The following is a 19,762-nucleotide window of genomic DNA, read 5'->3' on the forward strand; positions in this document are numbered from 1 at the left end:
TTTTCTTAAATCACTTTTGATTACATTGTCACCTGAAAGTTAGGAGTTCTTTGGTCTTGACAGATCACTCATGGTTGCCAGTTTCCAGAGTTCAAGCGATAGGGTCCCAGAACAACTGATGAAGCCATCTGTTTTCAGTACAGAAAGCTTGTAACACCCATTAGCAGGTTTTTAAGCTCCAAAGTTAAACTTTAAGATAAGCAAGTGACATTCTAAAGAAAAACTGCAGTGAAAGTACACTGAAAGATAAAACTACTGTGCTCTTCCTAGTCTCAATAGTAAGAATACCTGAATACATATTAACTTCCCTTAGAATAAGGCTGCCATCTAGTAGTAGAATGGAGTAAATACAGCAAAACCTCAAGCCAGCATTTGAGCTGTGAACCTGCTTGGTGTTCTGACCTGCTATTACACAGCAAAATAAACACAGGAAGCACTGTTCTCCAGAAAGAGGGAACAGCAGTGGCAGAAAGAGCTTGCTAAACTGTGCTTTCTAAACAGGCAGTTTCTCCAGTACAATCCTGAACTATTCAGTTCACAACATCAATTTTATCTAGACAGATAGGTCAACATGCAGAGTTCTTAGAGTGGTATTTTTGTAATTGTAATGTACTTAAATCTTTCAAATTAATGGAAAAATTCCAGCCTAATTCACTTTTTCTGGAAGAAGCTGAATTTTCTGTGTGAAGCCTCATGCTATAAAATGCAATGGAACAGATTAAGTTACCAAACTGAACTACACAGACATTCAAAGGCATGTAGGCCCTAAAATCTTACATTGGAACTAGAGGGGAGCACAAAAAATTACATAAACAACTTCCTAAAGTATTACATATTTATTCTTGCTTCTTGGAAAATATGCAAATTCCAGGTAAGTCACAGTTACTTTAAGGACAGGCACAGCTATACTCTACAACACAGAGAATTTTACTCTCACGTAATTTAGCTGTCACTGGCTTTGTTTTACAGTTTTGTAGACCGAGATCTAATACATTTCACAACTACAATCTAACACGATTTACCAGTTTATCTGTTAATCATCTCTAACATACAATGAGTTCATGAGACACCATCTTGTTGTTGCGTATTTCATACAGTGCAAGACACATTCAAGTTCAGCCATTAAGCATGTCCCAAAAGGTTTATGTCTTAAGATACTATAGGCACAGAGCTTTTGGAGAATGCCAGTGTCCTGTATATACAGGAAAGAACAGTTTGTTTCTGACCAGTGGGAAGTCAGGCCTCTTGCTTTGCAAGATTCAGCCTGGTCCACTGGCAAAGAACCACCCTCATGCTTTCAAGACCACTTGCTTCCAGTACAGTTTTCTTTGAGAAACTTGAAGCCAGCAGGGGAAGAAAAATAGCATGACCAGAACTGGGAAAGAGCTGACAGCAGAGACCTGGGGAAGACAAGGGGAAGTAACACAGAAAGAAAACTCAAGCACAATTTCAAGATTCACTCCCAGTGAGGGGCAGGGGGGAAGGACCTTGCACTTTAGAGAGGTACGAATGTATTTTTCAGTGCTTAACAGTGAAGGGGCCACTTAAAAACATTAAGTTGAATTTTGTCACATCTAACACCACCTAACTTCAGTCCTGTGAAGATAACCTATTTTAAAGAATTTTCATTCTTTATACAGGAGCAGAAAGAAAGGGGCATCTGTAGGAATTCAACTCGGAGCACTGAGCAGACAGGATTAGTATTTCCCTTTTATCTCTTTTTTACACAATAGATCTCATTCAGGAAATGAGATCAACATAAACCTGATCACATCTTAAGTTTTCAAAATGAGAACTAGAACCATCCCTTTTGTCATTCTGACTTTAATAACTTACCATGCAAACAGCCGTTATGATGCATACTCTCTATCGTTACGAGTTACTCATTTGTCCTTACTACTGGTATCTGGCTACAGTACAGGCTACAGTTCTGGAAAGCAGAAGTTTACACGACGTAGGCAAATAGGTCTTGTGTTTGCAATTCCTCATTTACTGGAATAAAAACAAACAGATTAGCAGTTTAAGTGCATTTCCACACTCATCCCTCTCATCCAATGTCACAGAGGACCCCAAATACTCCTTAGGAGTTAAAAATTTAAAATCACTTTCAGTTTTTTCTCTTCTGCTTGCAACATTTGCATGTAATCTGTCCCTTGTGAAAACTTGTGTCCCTTAACTGAAAACTAACATAGCTCCTTCCTTTAAACTGTAAGTAATAACAGTCAGTGTTTAATAAACTGGCTTTATTAATAAAAACCTCTGCTCCCATCTAGAGATTAGTTCTGTAGCAGAACCCTATTAGGTAATTCTTACTATTAATGTAAATTCATACTGAAAAGCATTTGAGTAATATTGAAGAAAAAACAAGATATTTAGTCGCATTCCACTTCTTAGAAAAGAGTGAGCAAAAGGAGATAAAAAAATAATGTCAGATTTCATGAATGTAGTTGTCTCCCACACTTCTTCCCTCAGGATTTTACAGAATCTGAGGCTTAGAATTTTTTCTTGTTGTTCTTGCTTTTTAAAGCAAATATTAATATACAAGAGTTTTGGCTCAAGTTGCACTATATCACTTTAACAAAGACTACTTTGTTGAATGCTTTCCCCAGGTCCATTTCTACCTAAGCTGCTCATTTTTCACACTCAGGTAGACTTCTGCAAGAACAAGACCAGTGTTTACAACATTCCAACAAAGGCATTACTCCCAAGAATTAGACATTTAAAAGACAGACTACAAAAACTGAATGCGAGCAGAAACTACTACTATTGTACCCTGATCATTTGGGAATATCAAGTGAGGATATGCTAGCTGTACATGCATATCACAGATAGCAACTTTTTCTCCTTCTCCAGTAAAGGATCGACCATGGGGGAATGGGGAAGAAGTGCTTACCAGTTGGACAAGACAGACACCCAGCAACGAGTAGTTACAAAACAACTATTTGGCTCTCAAACCTCAGGAGTCTGAGCCCCAAAAGTATATATGATTTAAAAACAAAACCTCACAACCCTCTATGTACAAGGGAATCCCTTTCCAGAGAGAATTCTTAAAGTTATCAAGCAGAATAATCCCCAAAAGTGGAACTGTTTGAATTTTCTTCCAATCACAGTTACATCATATCTATTAAAACAACCATCTACACTCATCCCTAGGATGAATACCAGATTTCTAAGGAGGATTAAAACCAACACACTTTAAATATGATAAAGGTACTTAATTCCCAGTTCAATAAAATATTGGAATATCAATTTATTAAAAAGTTAGGTGAACTGTACATATGTAAACTGTAATATAGCTGAAAAATCTGAAATATACATTTTTAAAGGAAAAATCATTTATTTCTGAACGTATTTAAAATATTGCATTTCTGGCAGCAAATCTAAAAGAAGTGCTCTGGAATGGGTGCAGTCTCTCTGTGCATTCATCTAGCATTCATCTTCAAGGTGTAAAACATATCTGCTTTCTGATTTTCAGACACAATCTTGAGAACACTTTCTGACTTGTAGAGACAGAATCCGAATTCCAAGAAGAGCAGCAGAATTTTAACAGGAAATACTACGGTCCTTGTTGGTGCAGACAACTTACTTCCTGAGAGTCCATGACACCTTGGAAATATGCTAGCCATTCTGCATATAAACGCAACAGATTGTGCTTACAAGTTACAGAATAAGTCTTTGATTGATAATTTTTCTGTTTATTTCCGCCAAGGCCACTGAAAACACGAAGGCCTTTTCATCTGAAAGGTTAGCATACATGTCAACTTCTTTTTCTTGTTTCTCTGTAGAAGAAGAAAAAAGTCACTATTAAAAGCTGTTTCCATTATCCATAGCGAATGCAAGTTACACAGTAGTTAATTTATAATAGTGTGGAACGGTGCATTGGAATTGAAAAGAGAAGTTAGACAGCCAACCCTTATGTAGGAGGGAAGGAGGGAGGAAGGCACACAAATGTGCTAGAAGAGTCACTGAATTAGTCATTTGAAAGCATGACTGAATTTCTACTTTTTTTAATGACAAAGAATTAATGAGTCACTAACATTATATTGATTCCTGACACAAAACAGTATTCAGTGTTCCTCCAGGTTTTTCACAATACCTCCATGAAGTCGGACAGTTGTACTCCTACTCTATATCTAGGTAACAAAAACCCAAGAGGTTAAATATAGTGTCCACAACCAGACAGCAGATACATTGGCAGAAGTCAGGATCCCAATTCATGATCACGAATACTTTTTGCATTTTCTATACTGCAGACTTTCAGTCTTGTCCAGATATAGAGAAACGCCCACACTTCAGTGAGCAAGGGAAAGCCCCCAACTTCTCTCTGATGATGTTGGCTTATTTCAAAGCTACAGGCATGTAAAGAGCAAGCCATCAAGAAGTTCCCATACTGCAGCGCTTAAGTATACAAGATATGCTCTAGTATATAACAAAACCCAGAAAATAGTGCTTCTAAAAATATGATTTACTTTAGATCATGTCTATCTAAAATCATAGTTTAGCTAGCCACTGGTAGATGACAATTCATTAGGGGGAGGAGAAAAGAAAAAAAAACAGTTTCTTCAGCAGCTTAATTGTGGCTGTTAGCTGACGACTAGGCTTGTAGGCACTGAGAAAGCAAGAGGAACATATACATCGCTTTAAGGCTGGTGCCTAGCTGGCTACACAGCTCCATCCCTAAATCCAAGTAACATACCGCCCTGGACCAATTTACAATCTCAACATGATGCTCCCTTGACAGGCCACTCCATCTCATTAATACACACACACACACACTTTCTGACCACAGCACACTCTGGCTGACTGCTTCACCAGGACATCTAAATCAATGATGGGTAGGTAAACAACAGTCAGCACTGGTAAGTAATTGTGGTTTAATCGGCCAGCTACAAGTCATTCATCTCTGACCCAGTAAAACCTGTAGCATAATATCCAGGAATGCAGAGAAAAGCAGTGACAAAGCACAGGAAGTTCCTCTGAGACATCCTGCAAAGATATTTGCAAGGATGGACCAAGCCTCTACAGAAATGGGAAGACTGAGAACAACTCATTACATAAAAACACATGGGAAAAAAAGAACTCAGCACCTGCCTTCTCCACCTAATCACATCGCTATTCCCCCAAAGAGGCCCACACTCATAACATTTTTAGGTTAGGCTTCACATCTCATTGCCTATCTGCTCTACAGCTAAAAACACCATTTCAACAGCCTTTGTTGAAGCCCTGCATAGTCAGTGCTTATGCTAAACAACTCGGCAAAGAGAAACTGAAAAATCCTTTACCACTGTCTTTTGGTTTAATACTGATCTAGAATTTAATTCTCTTGACCCAGAAACAGAACCCTCTGTTTAAGAATTCCTTCACAACACCAATCACTTACAAACTGAGTTTCACCACAAGTCCTGCCTTGTAGTTTAAGGCAAATCAGTATCTGTATGTCCACTCACAGGTTGCTCTGCCCCTTCCCCCCCAACACCACCATTTACAAATTAGCAGCCCAGGGAGTGATTTTGAGTACAGACACTGTGCACACTAGTTATTCTGCATAAGCCTTTGCAGTTTTCATATCTGAAATCTTCCTCTTTTTTCAAACTTCCCGATTCAAACAAACCCAGCTGCCACCCGAATACGTCAGCACCTTCAGAAAAAGCATTGCTAAGCCTCTTTTCAACAACTTTTGGCTCAATAAGGGATTTTTTTTGTGATATTAGAATTTCACTATGGACATTCTCCCTAGAGGTCAAATTACACATATTTATTTCCCTCTCCCCCTCCCAGTTTCTGTTAACAGATCACAGACTTATTAGCCAAAGAAATTATACCAAGTTTCCCTTCCCTCCTCCCAAATTAACGGCTACTTCTGAGAGACATCAGCTTTGAAGAATCAATTGAAAATATTATATAATCTTTATATCAAACAGTATCAGGGATTAACACAGGTTTGCAAGTTTTATGCATTCTTAAGACAATTCCAGCCCTCAGCAATAACTAGTGAAGAGCATGCATACTGTTGACATTTTATCATACACTATTCATAGGATATCATGGTTTCTGTGGAGGCTATTAAAACCTTCCGCTTCACAGTCCTGTCTGAAAGTAGTTTTGACTCACTTCTCTATTATTAGCAAAAGACTTCCTTACAAAGGCACAGTACCATTTTTGTAAGACATAAAAAATACAAAGTCTTTTGCTAGGCAAACAAGAGGCTATTTAGATGGAAAATATTCAGTCTTTCTGGAACATGTCCCACAGCTCCCCAGATCTCCTTCCATTTGGCCCAGAGCCCTCACACTTGTCATCTATACGTAAACCCAACACGGACTCCCCTCTGCTCATCAATTTTGTATGGATTCAAAGTGTTTGGATTTGCTATCCAGCATAGTAAATTACTTGAAATGCGCACAAAGCATTAGCAAATGCATGGGTGATACTGTTGCAAGTTGTTGGGAAGGAAAGAGTTGGGTCAAGGAATTTAATTACTTCAGCTTAAGTTTGATCAGGATACTAAAACTTTTATGTCTTTATAAAGATTCACTTCTTGAAGTAGCAGGTACACTTTAACAAAATTCCAGGCCACTCTGATTATTGGGTCTCACAAGGGCAACCTCTTAGAAGAGTAAAATAACCAGTATCACTTCCTGCAGCACACAAGGTTAGGGGTGTGTTGTTTTTTGTTTGTTTTTTTTTTTGGGGGGGGGGGTGGTAATACAGTCAAGGTTGCTACCTAGATAACAAGGCAGCCTGGGAACCTGTCTTAGCTACATATCATAGTCCCACAGAGCAAAATGAAAACACGTCACAACAAGATTACAACCAAGTGTTCCTATTTTCCTCAAAATACGTTGTAGAATTTATGATTAAAAAAAAGATTAAGTGACAATTTCTGATCAGCCAAACCTGCAGGGAGAAGTCCTTATTTTCCAGGGTCATCACATCACCATGAAACACGATATAGGGAGCACTCTTTTTTGGGTCCCAGCATTCTGCCATACCCTCTTGATCTACATCAGCTTCCTCCTTCCTCCTCCCAGACATCTCCCTCTACTAAATCTGCAGTAAAAAGTTTATTTTGAAAAGCCCTTTTTCTTCCCCCATTCTTCTTAACTGTTGTTGAATCTTGCAGCTTTTCACTCTAAGGTGAGCCAGTCATGAGAGATACAAAAGAACTACTCAAAGGCACAGACATAACTGGGAACAGGCTATGCCATGCATGCAAAAGAGCATGGCACAAGCAGTGAAGCAAAGCTACAGATGTCATGGGTGTCTTTGGGAAGGAAATTTTCACTGCTGGGTAGTCTACAAACGGATGCGTTATCTGCGCTTGTGTGCTTGTGTGTAATTCAAGTATTCTCTGTCCACCTGTCATTCATCTACAAATGGATCATGCATTGCAGAAGTCTAAGAGGCACCAGGAACCAAACGTTTGACAGGTTTGCAAGCACTGTCCTCTTTTTAAATCCTCTCAGGTATAGGAGAGGAACACAAACTCTAGTGGCAAGGAAGGGGCATCCAATATACCGCAGAAAAATAAAATAGGCAAGAAAATAATATACTCAAAGTACAGCATTAAACAAATGCTTTGCACTCTGGAGCCAATTCTCAGTATTATGCAGACTGATACAAGGACTAGCAATATGAGTCACAAGAACTACATTAATCGGAGTAGAAGTATTAAAGTTGCTTAGCATGTTTTTACATAACACTATCTAGCCACAGGTTTGCCAAAAGAAGAATATTTCTAAAAGTCAGCACAAACTACTTCACACATAGTAGTTAAGCCAATTTTATAAGCCACATAAAAAAGAGAAATCAATGTTAATTTGTTTTACAGTAATTGCTTACAAAATGAGGGGTTCTCCGCTGAATTCATTTTTATAGCCAAGACAGCCATACATATATATATATATACACACACACACAAATTGTTTTTCTAAGTCTACCCAAGAACCAGAACAGTTGTCTGCACACACACAGCCTGACATAACCTGAAATAAGTCAAAGAAAGAAACATATCCTAAGCCAACTTATTCCTAACCAATAAGGTGGACTATACTGGTTAGGAGCAAATATATTACAAATGGGCATGAACCCAAGTTCTGCACCAGCTTCACAGAGAAAGTTGAGGAAAAAACAGCAATAGTCCTACGACCAGTAGGACAGACAAGAAGATGAAGGCAACCTTCTGAGATAAAAAACAAAAAACAACCAACAACCAACAAAAAAAACACTCACAAAAATACCCCACCAAGACTCCCCCAAAAAAACACCAAACCAAACCAACTGAACCAACCACCACACACTTATCCAAGGACCACATTATACCTGTACTTCCAGTTTTCTACCTCAGAGCACTGGCACAGAGTCATGTGTTGGACAAGAGGTCAAAAACAGTCAGCCTATTTTTGGGTAGGAAAACAATGTTTTCTAAATATCACTCATGCTTTCAAATTCTTGCTTTTCAAAGACTAAAAACCACGCACTACAACAGGGGGATCTTTTCTTTTGATTGCCTGGGAGGTTGCCTTCCTCTTTTTCAGAGGAAAGGAAAGAAAGTTTACTTTTATAGGGCAGCCCAAAAAGCTTGCGGGAATTTTCAGGCCGAAGCTAGACCGACACTAAAAAGTCTAAAAATGATCCAATAGGTGCATGTGGATGAAGACAATAATAATAGGAAAGCTCTGTATTCTGTGAAGTTAAATACATCCATATGCAACAATGAGGACATCAGACATCATATGTATATTCCTACCATAGTAAAACACTTGCCACCCAAAAAACATATGGAAATCAAATTTAACTCCTCTTTCTAGAGAAAAAACACACTAATTAAAAATTGGATTTTTTTTAAAATGTTTCTAATAGTAGATAAGCTTTAAGAAAGAACAGATTTATATTACAGCAGGGATACAAAAATTTGCATTTGAAACATTATGAATTAAAGAAACCCACCTTTCAACATGGATAAGAATCCATTTTTCTTCCCAAATAAATAAGGTGGCAGGGGGGAATGCATTTCTGAGTTATAGCAGCACAGGATACACTAAGGTTTCAGTAGTTTTAAGAAAAGATCTTATGAATATTTATATGAAACCTATTCCCCCACCCCCATCTGCCTTTCAGCTCTTTTAAGTCTATGCCAAGTTTTGGATTAATTATTTAGGGCTAAAATTAATACCTCCAAAACCAGAGATAGCATATGCAATGCCAATAGGCTCCTAATAAATAGGGATCATAAAGTCTTAACCACATGCTTGAAGGGCTTCAAAATCACTCTAGTGTATGTAGTAAGCCTCTTTATCTTAAGATTCAAAACAGTAACTGATCCAACACAGGATACATTACATTAAGGTGACTTGAGTGCACAGGTCACAAGGAACCTTAATCAGCAAGGAGGCGTTCTTTCCCCAAAAGTATTATTTTGTAGAAATAAGAGATAATAATTCAGGTCACAGTAGTGGCCCAAGATGTCTGCCCCCCCCCCCCCCGCTTTTTTTTTTTAAAGCTTTGGTCTCACTTAGGTTTCAAGGAGCTCAGAACAACGAACTGGATTGCCTAAAAAGGACACTAACAGACAACTTATCTTTTTTGTCTTTCTGAGACAGAGCAGTGGTACCTCAAGCAAACAAAGCAAAAACAAAACAAAAACATGCCATTAAGCACTACAATCAAATAGCTTTCATGTTACAGGTTGAAACTTGATCTGGTATCTAAAAATACTGATTCAGTTCTTTGTAATTAGCTCTCTTCAGACACTACAAACACCATAAAACCATTACACTGGCTCTTGCAGCAATCCCCAATGAAACACCATCTTCTGATATGCCATAATGAAACAAAATTGGGAGAATACAGAGATCTCATGGGAAGAGGCTTAACATACAACCCTATACTATGAAAGAAGTCACAGACCTGATACAGGCTGGTATCCTACCTTTGGGAGTGACCCACATGTGTCACTTCAGAGAAATAAAACAGCTTACACAGTTAACCAAAAGTTCATCACAAGATGGAAAAAAAACCCAAGAATACACTCCAAATTCCTACAGACAATCAGTTTATGCACAGTAGCATACAAATGGCCATTGGGTTTTTAATAAAGAGATGTCTACTACAGCTTTTTGTTCTAAGGATACGAGTTGACTATCCATGATACCCAAATACCTGTCTGAGTCTGCACAGGAAAACCAGAGGTCTCTACAGATACGAGAGTCACTCCCCCATATTAAGATATCAGGTAGCAACTGAACTAGTCTAGTTACTTAAATTACTTGAATAGTATAAAGGTTTATTGACAACATAAAGGCAAAAAAAAGAAAGAAAAAAAGAAATTTTCATACAAAAAGAAAACCCAACAAACATTTTTCTCCAATTCTCATACCTCTTTCTTCCTCATGCTTTTTGGCTGAGGCGCTCTTAGGTCTTCCTCTTCCTCTTCTGCTATGATCTGAATGGCTGTTAGACCTTGATCTCTTTCGGTTTTCTAAATCTTTATTTACTGCAGAATTTATCTTCTCTCGCTTAACTCTCTCTGTCCGTCTCCTTTTGGCCTCACTCTTGTTTTCTGCACAAATGAACAGAGATTGTATGATCTAGGATTGTTGTCATCTTTGTTGTTAACTTATTCTTAGTGCTTGCCCCACCCAACAACTTTTTCTTTAAATATCTTATCAAAAGTGGTTAGATGCCTATACCTTGAGAAAGTGACCACATCTGCACAATATCCACGCAGAAATTAAGGTGTCAGATGCAGAATGACACTCCACTTCTTGATTAGAGGTTAAATCTTTAATTACTTCAATGCACAAAACATTTTGCAACAGGAAACATTTGCTAGTATACAAGAAATGCTTAGTTTCCCATAACAAGATGTAAAAAACTATAGATAACAGCTGTCAGCACAGCCCATTGCATCCATTCCCGCTAGCCTGAAAAAAAAAAAAATCCGTTTACCATATAGGTGAACAGTAAAAATTTTCATCTAAATGTCCGTCTTCTGACATGGACATTGAAACCACTCCCACGGTCACAGAAACAAAGATGCTTATTCACTGATGCTGCCAGGAGATGCTACATTACACAGCAGACACCCTCCTCCAACACTAGCCTCAGACAAGGCCTTACTTTGCTTGATGCTGAAGAGGTATATTGTCTTCCTACACATCATAGTCGAAGAAAGAGTATTTACATTAGTCGCACTTGCAAGTTAACTATGGATTAATGAACTCGGGTATTGAAAAATAATATAGCCACCATAGCACACTACTTAATACAGGCTAGTTGCATATTCACAAGTTCATAATATCATTCTGCAATAGTTATATTGTCATAAACACTGGAACAACCTTATTTAGAACAAGCTGCAGTTACACTTGTGAACACATAGACATACATGGTCTTCATACATATCTTCCTCTGGAGGAGTTTTCCTTCTGTTTCTGCTGTGATTTATCTTGCATAGGACACAGGCTATGAACTAGACAGCAAGGTAACATGTGACTAGTGTCAATACAAAAGTGGTAGTCCCCATGTGTAAGGCTGAATTATACAAGAGCTTTGCTCTACCAGAGTGTGGCCTTTAATTTGGTAACTACTTCATCAGCTTTCAAATAAAAGAACTAGGGAGGGGGGAACAAAATTGGCCAACTCTTCAAGACAGTTCCACAGATATTGCTTGACTTCCTCCTGCTTGAAAATTCAGATATTTAACATAACTTCATATAATTCCTACCAGCACATAAGCTACAAGTACCCTCGAAACAGTGATACAGAATATCAAAGTTTCTTAGCCTCCATTTTGTAGACTTCACAGATTAAAAAAAAAAAAAAGATTTTTTTTTTTTTAAAAACATCTTCCCCGATAGACATTTGTTCCAACTAATTCCTGCTGGCACTGGAAGAACTGATAAAAAAGGAACATAAGGGAGAGTGTTAATCATGCCAGAATGCATATTCTACCAATTCCTTGGCAAACAAATCAACAACAAAAACCATGCAAGGTGGACACACAAAATGCACTATTTTTAATTTAACCATGCAGAGAAAAGCAAGATCTACCCAGTTTCAAACTAAACATACTACCAGTTTTATACACAAAGTACCATTCTGGTGTTCGTGAATAAGTACCATTCAGTATAATCTCAAAAAAAGTTTTTTGTTTTTTGTTTTTTTACTACTCTCAGAAAACCCAGTTTCAATCAGCGTGTACTCTCAAATCTGATCCCTTTGGCATCTCTAGATATTTATCTTCAAAACAGGATTTACAGAGAGCTTTCACTATAGAATTATTTTGCACAATGACCAATGTGAGCAGCTAGAGCACACACAGAATAAATGCCAACAAGTGCAAAGGAAGTACGACTGAAGACCAGCATTTTCTTCAGAATTCAAGAAAGATTAATATCTTAAAGTCTGCTATGCACACATTCAAAAGAAAATGAACTGACAAAAGTCAAAATTTACACAAAGAAGTAAAGAAGTAAAATACTGTATCTTTTGCTTCCAAGAAACAAAGGGAAAGAGCAGTCGTCTTCTTCATCTTCATAAATATTACCTGAGATGGGTGGCGATCTCTCAGCACGTTTAGCATGCAAGAGTTTTCGACTAATAAATATGTAGCCACAGGGACACGATTTACATGCAACAGGAACCTGGGAAAACAAAAAATACAAATATATTTCAAATCATTTCAAGATATCACAGAGTTCCTGTCCAATGAAGGGGAAAGAAAAAAAAGAAAAAGAACAACACACCACACCCTAGTAACTTGCCTTTGCATTCTCAGAGATACCTCTTTAAATTCTGTTTGTACTGCAAAACTATGGCCTACACTATTATACAGTTGCATTCAAATGTGGTAGAAACAGGTTCAGCTATGAATCACCCACCAAGGCTCTCCTTAATACAGTTGCTCGCAGTTAAGCTTGACGTATATAGCTGTTCTGACCACTCTGTATTAGTTATCACAGTACAAGCCCTTTTCTCCAGGCTGTCAGGAAGGGGAGGGTAGAAGTGGAAAGCAAGAATGCAAGGGTGAGTTAGAATAGTAATAGAATTTCTCTTCCAAAAAATATCCCTGGTCAAAGCAGTAAGACATTCCCACTTTTGCTTCCCCTAACTACAACAGAAAAAACAAACAACCCATGAGTTAAAACTGTCAGTACATATTGAATACATTCACCTTTAGAAATATTTGAAACGGACTCCTTTAGAGAGTAGGAGCAGCCTTAAACAGCAGGCAAAATACGGCCTGATGCAAAACAGATGTATTTGTACCAGATTCTACAACTCTGTTGCAGACAGGGCCACTGAGGTAGAAAAGGATGTAGTTAATCCAAAATGCAAATAATCCATCCACAGCTAGTCAAAAGCTGACTGCAGATTGAAGAGTCTGAGACACAACAGTGCTTCTCCTAATCAGCTGAGCAGTAAGGAACAGTAAATTACCCCAGCATAAGAAAGTTTAAAACCGTATGCGAAAATCTGGAAATGACACACTTAATGAAAAAATTACAAAATCCTTACTCAGAGCAATTAAAAAGAATAATGCTGATAAATTACAAGCCTCATTACCTTCTGAAAGATCTTGGCTGTAAGTGAATCTTTTAAAGTAGTAAGAAACACCCCATATTGCTTTGATTAGGTTTAAGACTGAAAATACAAATCAAAGCAAGCATAAACAGAGATCTGGAAGAGATTAACATAACACACATTAAAGCAAAGTCATGTTGAAGCAGGACAGCAGGAAGAGAGAAGAGGGGGAAGAAGAAGGTACATTCTCAAATGTAAGTCTTTAAGACAGGTCTCTACAGGTTTACCAATGCTCACTGAAACAAACAGGAGTAAAGAATGATGACTGTCTGCTGAATAACAGCATTTTACCAGACATACAGAAGAATAAAGTCCCAATGTTCTACTGGCTAGAAAAACAAATGCCAAACTAGTACATGAATTTGTGAAGAGGAACTCAGAAAAAACAAACTATTTTGTTTTCTGTAGCACACCTGTAACTCCTGTATTTCACTTTATGAACAGCTTACAGATAGACTTTCGATGCAATTTTTAACTAACTAGAGAATGTTTTAATTCCCTTTATAGAGACACTGACTTAATAAAAACACTCCTAATCAAGGTTTACTTAACCTTAAAACTCAGAATTTAGCAGGACTTGTGTGCATGCTTATCTCCTTATTCATATGTCAGCATAAGAGTAGCAAAGAACACTGTCTAGCAGAGAGTTCACCTGCAGTGTTCAGGTGATATAGGAGCTCCATTCTAATCCTATTTTCAACGCTAGGGTCTCTTCATTAATTATCTTTCCAGCTCAGCCTAGAAAGAAATAGGAGGTAGGAGCAGACCCAATATCATTCAGTGCGTTTACAGTGTTTAACAGAACAAGTTCTGTTCTAGTGTAACACCATTTGGCATGCGAACATGTGTGTCATTTTGGGGGATTAGGTGGGAAGGGGCTTACTTATTGAAGGATGTCCATTATCCTTTGAAGAAGACCTAGGCTATCAGGCAAACCGCAATTATACCCTGTAACGAAATTATTAAGTAAGGGCACATAGTCTTGCAAACACTATTTTACCCTGTTCAACTTTTTTTTTTTTTTTTTTTTGGGGGGGGGGGGGGGGGAGTTTCTCATAGAAGAGAGATTACCTGAAGCTAAATTAAGGAGTGGTAACTATTTCTTCTGATTGAATGCCAGTACTTCAGGCTCCCTGGTTTCCTGATGCTGTTCTTTGTTTTTGAAAACATCATCTAAATTACACTTTTTATAAGTTTAAATGACTTTTACATTTCATCTAAATGACAGCAGAAAGAGTTTAAAAGCATAAGAAGTGTTACTCAATATTACACAGCCACAAATATTGGAGTATAACTATTTCCAGGCATACCACTGGCAGCCCAAAAATCAGAAACAAACGCAAAGCCCTTGTTTACGGAAGAATTTAAGAAATGCCAGTATAGGACGCAATCACTTAAGAGTCACACAAATACTTTGGCATATTCTGCAGAGGGCTGACTACTAGCATGAGATACATGTTCTGGGGCAAATAACCTCCTCACTTTCATAGGAAGCTTTGAGGTCTAACTGTAGTAGGGCAAGGTTTTAGTTTCTTGCCCTCTCTGAAAACACTTGGCACTTGAAAACAAGGCCCTGTGAACAACCTTTGTGCCAAGGCAGGACACACACACACAGTTCCCCATTTGCCAGGGAATAGTTGCTAACATAGAAATTCTGTGCTGACATACGCATATCACCTATTTTAGCTTTAAAGTGCAGAACAAAGTGAAAGTTTTTGGCATCAGCTTAAAAAGTCTATAATATTTACTTACTTGCCCTTCCTATTGTTGGTGGTTTAACATCCACTTTAGATAAAAAAATTAATAAAAACAAAAACTTCCACATTCAACTTCTCTTCACTCATTTTAATTTCATCTTTCATCAACCAAAATACCAGAACTTGGCACATAACTTTCTTTTCCCAGAAACAGAACTTCAGTGATGAGTTTAACATGGGAGCATTTGCAGTGGTTCATCTATTGCTTAAAACATGAAAGGATACCCACACACAGCTTAATATTTCAAACTACTCCAGGATGAGTAGAAATGCTGAAAAAATAAATGCAAGTCAGAACAAATAAGCTGACTTTTTAAAACCTTAGTAAGTAAAGAAAGAGTTAAGAGGGGGGTTTTTTATACAGTTTTTAAAAAAGTGTATACCAGTAAAGTTTCAGGAATTAGTAACAGAAATTTGTTTCACATGATTAAATTTAAAAACCTCCCCACACTCTGAGCCCCACAACAGCCTTTTGCAGTGCTGTGCCACTGTCCCAGTAAGGGCGCGCTGCTGTAGCAGACTGGCCTATTTTTATTAGTAACATCGTTAGAAGTAAAAAGCCTAAATGAAGACAAGCACATAACATGGTAACAATCCAAAGCAACTGTTGTTAATGTTTAAGTGTAAATAACTCCACACTTTGTACACATAAAAAAACTGCAGCAAGGCATAAACAACCACTAGAACAACAGCTCACAAAACTATCTACAGATGTTGATCATATGGTAGAAATTGCAGTGAAGGTCTCAATTTTGCTGCTTTTAAAATACTCCATGAAAAAAAACAACGTGACTGAACAGTCTTCCGACTAGCCTTAAGCACATTAGTCATCCAAAAGACAAATTGCATCGTATAAATTACTAAGTTTATATTTTTAGTAAATTATATAGTTACTAAACAACACTAGGGTATAGAACAAACAATTCTGCATGCCACACACAAATCCTTTGCCATAACACATTTATTACACTACCCAGCAAAAGGAACACAATATTTAATCCACATCCCAAGGACAGACTGCAAAGGCAACAATTACGTACTGCATATAAACACCGGTACACAACAGAGCACAGACGATTTAATACTGTTTTTCTTCAAAACTAAACAGCTCAGCTAGCAGCTTCTCGTATTAACGTTACGAGAACATAATCTGGCGTGCCGGGAATCGAGACGCAACCGCGACTATCAGAAACCGAAAAAGAGAAGAGAGAAGGAACAACAGGAAGAGAGGCCGCAACGCGGCGGCAGCCGCTCCGGGGAGCGGGCACCGCACGAGGCGGCGGCTCCCGGGCGGCGGCGGCGGCGAAAGGTCGCTGCGCCGCACAAGGCAGAGGCGAGGCGGCCTCGGCAGCGGCCTTCGCCGGCGAGCGGTCGGCAGCGACGCGCGGGGCTCGACCCGCCCCGCGGCTGTAGCGCGGGGCTCGCCTCACGCTCCCGCCCGCTAGCGCGCTAACGGCCAGAGCCCCGCCGAGCGGCGCCGCCCGGGGGGGGGGGGGGGGGAGCCCCGCGGCCCCTGCCCCGCCCGCGCCTCCCCTCCCTCCCAGCAGCCAGACCCCGCCGGCCGACAGGGAGAGGCGCCCGCGGCGGGCACCGGCGCCTCCGCTGCGCGGGCTGCGCCCTGCCGTAACCGGCCCCCTGCCCCGCCGCGGGCTCGGCGCCGCCAGGCAGCTCCCCCGCGGGCGCCTCACCTGCTGGTCGCACTCCGGGCAGGACTTGGTGGCCATCTTCACTTTCTTGGCCCTGTTCGAGGACATGCTCGCTGCCGCCGCCGGAGCCGGAGCGCCGGCCGCGCCGCGCCGCCCCCGCCCAGCGCCGGCCGGGGAGGGAGGAAAGGAAGGAGGAGAGGGCACGGGAACGGCGCGGGGCGCGCGCCCGGCGGCCTCGCGCGGCCACCAGCAGCAAGCGCAGCCGCGCGACCTCACGCCCAGCACCCGACCCGACCCGACCCGACCCCGAGCCGCCCTCGGCGCGCGACGCCTACAAAGGAGCCGTTGCTCCGCGTCAGCGCCGCCGGGGAAGCGCCGCCCACGCCGGGAACGGCGGCGCCGGGCGCGGCGCGCGCGTGAAGAGCCGGCCCCGCCGCGGGATTGGCTGCGCGCCGCCGGGGCTGCGCGGCCGTTAGAGCCGTTCATTAACCATTCCCGCCCCCGGCGGGCGGTGGGTGTTGGTCGGTGCGTTCAGCTCTTCTCCCCTCCTCAACCATCGTGGGCTGGCAGCGGTTTCGGGTGCCCCCCCCCCCCCCAGCAGCAGCCTCTTTCACAGCGAGGGGGCGGCGGCCGGGGTCCCGGTGGCCCTTCGTCCCCCTCTCCGGGACCGCGGCACCGTTCCCCATCCGCCCTGGGGAAGGGGAAGCTTGCCCGGGCTCCCCGCAGGTGATCCCAGCATCAGTGACCTGCCGAGTCCTGCCCTGAGGTGCCTGGGCGCGGGGCTGTGAGGAAATCGGGGGGACGATGTCTTCGGAGCGGTTCAAAACTGGAAAAGGTTCCAGAAAAGCTACTTGCTTCTTAACCTCCAGGATATTTTCAGGGCCCGATGTTCCTCTAATTCGGGCTAATAATGAGTGACAGGGCAGCTACTTTAGCTCTATTCCCCTCCCAGCTAAATGTGCCCTACAAGCAGTGCTCGCAGGATGAAGTTACAATAAAACATGTACTATCCTATTTCTAACAGTCAAACAATGTGTTAAATATTATTTTCTGAATGCAATGCAGAAAAAGTGTAAGGTTGGGGATAGGGTTACTGCACTCTGAGAGACCAGTGTTTCAATTTCTAGAGTATTAAATCATGTGTCTAAAAGTTCTTATTATGTTTGCACAATGGGTATTTTTACATTAGTATATTAATTTTCCTGTCACTCCCACCTAAAAATATTATAATTTAAACTAACTGCAGTCCATGCTTCTTGTAAAATATATTTTTTAAGAAATATGGCAGTTAGAAATAGTCATTTCAACTCCGAATTTACTTCAAGAAATAGATTGCAACTTTGCGTCAACATGTGAAAGCTCTGTATTCCTCGAAAATGTTTATATGTGCGTCATTCACCTCTGGAGTAAGAAATAGAAGAAAGTGATAATGATAGTACTGACATCAACAAAAGTTTGGATGACTTTTGCCTGTACTACAAAATGTCTACTGGAGAAAAGTGTGGCAAAGTCTCAAACGTAAATTATTTTTAAGATTACTGTTTAAAACAGCCTACGGTACAGCTGCCATCAAATATTAAAGAACTGTATTGGGACTGTAATGCTTTCATATGCGTAGCAATGCATGCATCTGTAAGGCTGGCTCTGGGCCCAATATAACAGAATTTTTATTTTATGTTTGTAATTTAGACTTGAAGCCAATTTGCTGTGCCTAAGTATTGAGAAAAATCATTGGAGGAGAGACAATTTTAATGAGACCTTTGTCTATACTTCTCTTTCAGGGAAATTAATCAAAAAGCAGCTTGGAGGAAACTTTTAGAAAAGTTACTTTTACAGCTATTTAAATTTTAACACTATCTACTAGCTCATTACTGAGTTACTTTGATGCATTTGGTCAGTTCTTGGTGGAATCTAGAGAGAGTATTTATTCATCTACCAGGACAACCCAAATCATTTTTCCCCACTAGGCAAATTAGAAAGACATTTCTTCCTTCAGGCAGAAAAAGAGACTAGCACTTCTAATAGTTTCTAACAGAATAAAAACCTCCCTACTGTTTGCAGGCCTATTGATTCTAATTTTTTCTGCCCTTCCTCCTCCTTGAGACTCCGTCTCAAAGTGCTTTGTGCCCTCTCCCCCCTTCCCCTCATTCCCAGACAGAAATACCACTCCTTAGAGCTCAGCAGTCCTGTTCGCTGCCCCAGGCCCAGGTCCCCAGCAGACCAGAACACGCTCCTCTGTACTTGGGAGCATCTAGGGCTCCCCCATGTGTGTGTCGTGGCTTCTGCGTGAGTACAGAACTAGTGAATCGGCTAATTTGTCTTTTTCCTTTCCTTCCTTGTATTTATGTCTTGGAGGGTGGGGTTTGTTTCTTTTCCCTCTGTATATTGCTTTCAGTCTGTAGCATACCATTACCTGTAGAGGTCTTCCTCCAGACACGCATAAACACAAGACGTTTATTTTTTATATAAACTGGGACTGTTGCCAAAAGCACAAATGTATCCTATGCAGAATGTAGATTTCATTCGCGAATCAAGACTAAATCCACACAACCAGGACTTTGAAGGTACTTTTGGATTTTTTTTTTCTTCTGAACTGAGAAGGTCCATGATGACGGCAGAAAGACTATTTCATTTTAGTATTTCAGAGGGTCTTTGTAACAGCAGGGGGCTGTGCTGCATGTGTAACAGTATCAAGTAAAGAAGTAAATGACTATACAAGAGAACTAACAGAGATCTATTACAATATCACTCCTGCCTTTTTAGAGCAGACAA

General features: G+C 40.4%; 1 protein-coding gene across 1 annotated transcript; it reads right to left on the minus strand.

The window, feature by feature from the left end:
• Positions 1 to 3,235: 3,235 nt before the first annotated feature.
• Positions 3,236 to 17,305, minus strand: C10H16orf87 (chromosome 10 C16orf87 homolog). The gene is made up of 4 exons (XM_067302543.1): positions 17,033 to 17,305; positions 12,551 to 12,647; positions 10,379 to 10,561; positions 3,236 to 3,779 (listed from the first exon to the last, which is right to left on the minus strand). The coding sequence occupies exons 1-4, from the start codon at positions 17,096 to 17,098 to the stop codon at positions 3,661 to 3,663; spliced, it is 465 nt and encodes a 154-aa protein (XP_067158644.1). The 5' UTR covers positions 17,099 to 17,305; the 3' UTR covers positions 3,236 to 3,660.
• Between the last annotated feature and the right edge of the window lie 2,457 nt (positions 17,306 to 19,762).

This window comes from Apteryx mantelli, chromosome 10, assembly GCF_036417845.1.
Source record: "Apteryx mantelli isolate bAptMan1 chromosome 10, bAptMan1.hap1, whole genome shotgun sequence".
In the NCBI taxonomy this organism is placed as follows: Eukaryota; Metazoa; Chordata; class Aves; order Apterygiformes; family Apterygidae; genus Apteryx; species Apteryx mantelli.

Bases quoted from the DNA above. Each gene is read 5' to 3' on its own strand.
- C10H16orf87 (XM_067302543.1), bottom strand. From the start codon at position 17,098: ATGTCCTCGAACAGGGCCAAGAAAGTGAAGATGGCCACCAAGTCCTGC. The intron at 12,648-17,032 runs GTGAGGCGCCCG...TTGTTTTCCCAG, and splicing joins GCCCGGAGTGCGACCAGCAG to GTTCCTGTTGCATGTAAATC. The intron at 3,780-10,378 runs GTATGAGAATTG...CTTCTTCTACAG, and splicing joins AAAGCATGAGGAAGAAAGAG to AGAAACAAGAAAAAGAAGTT.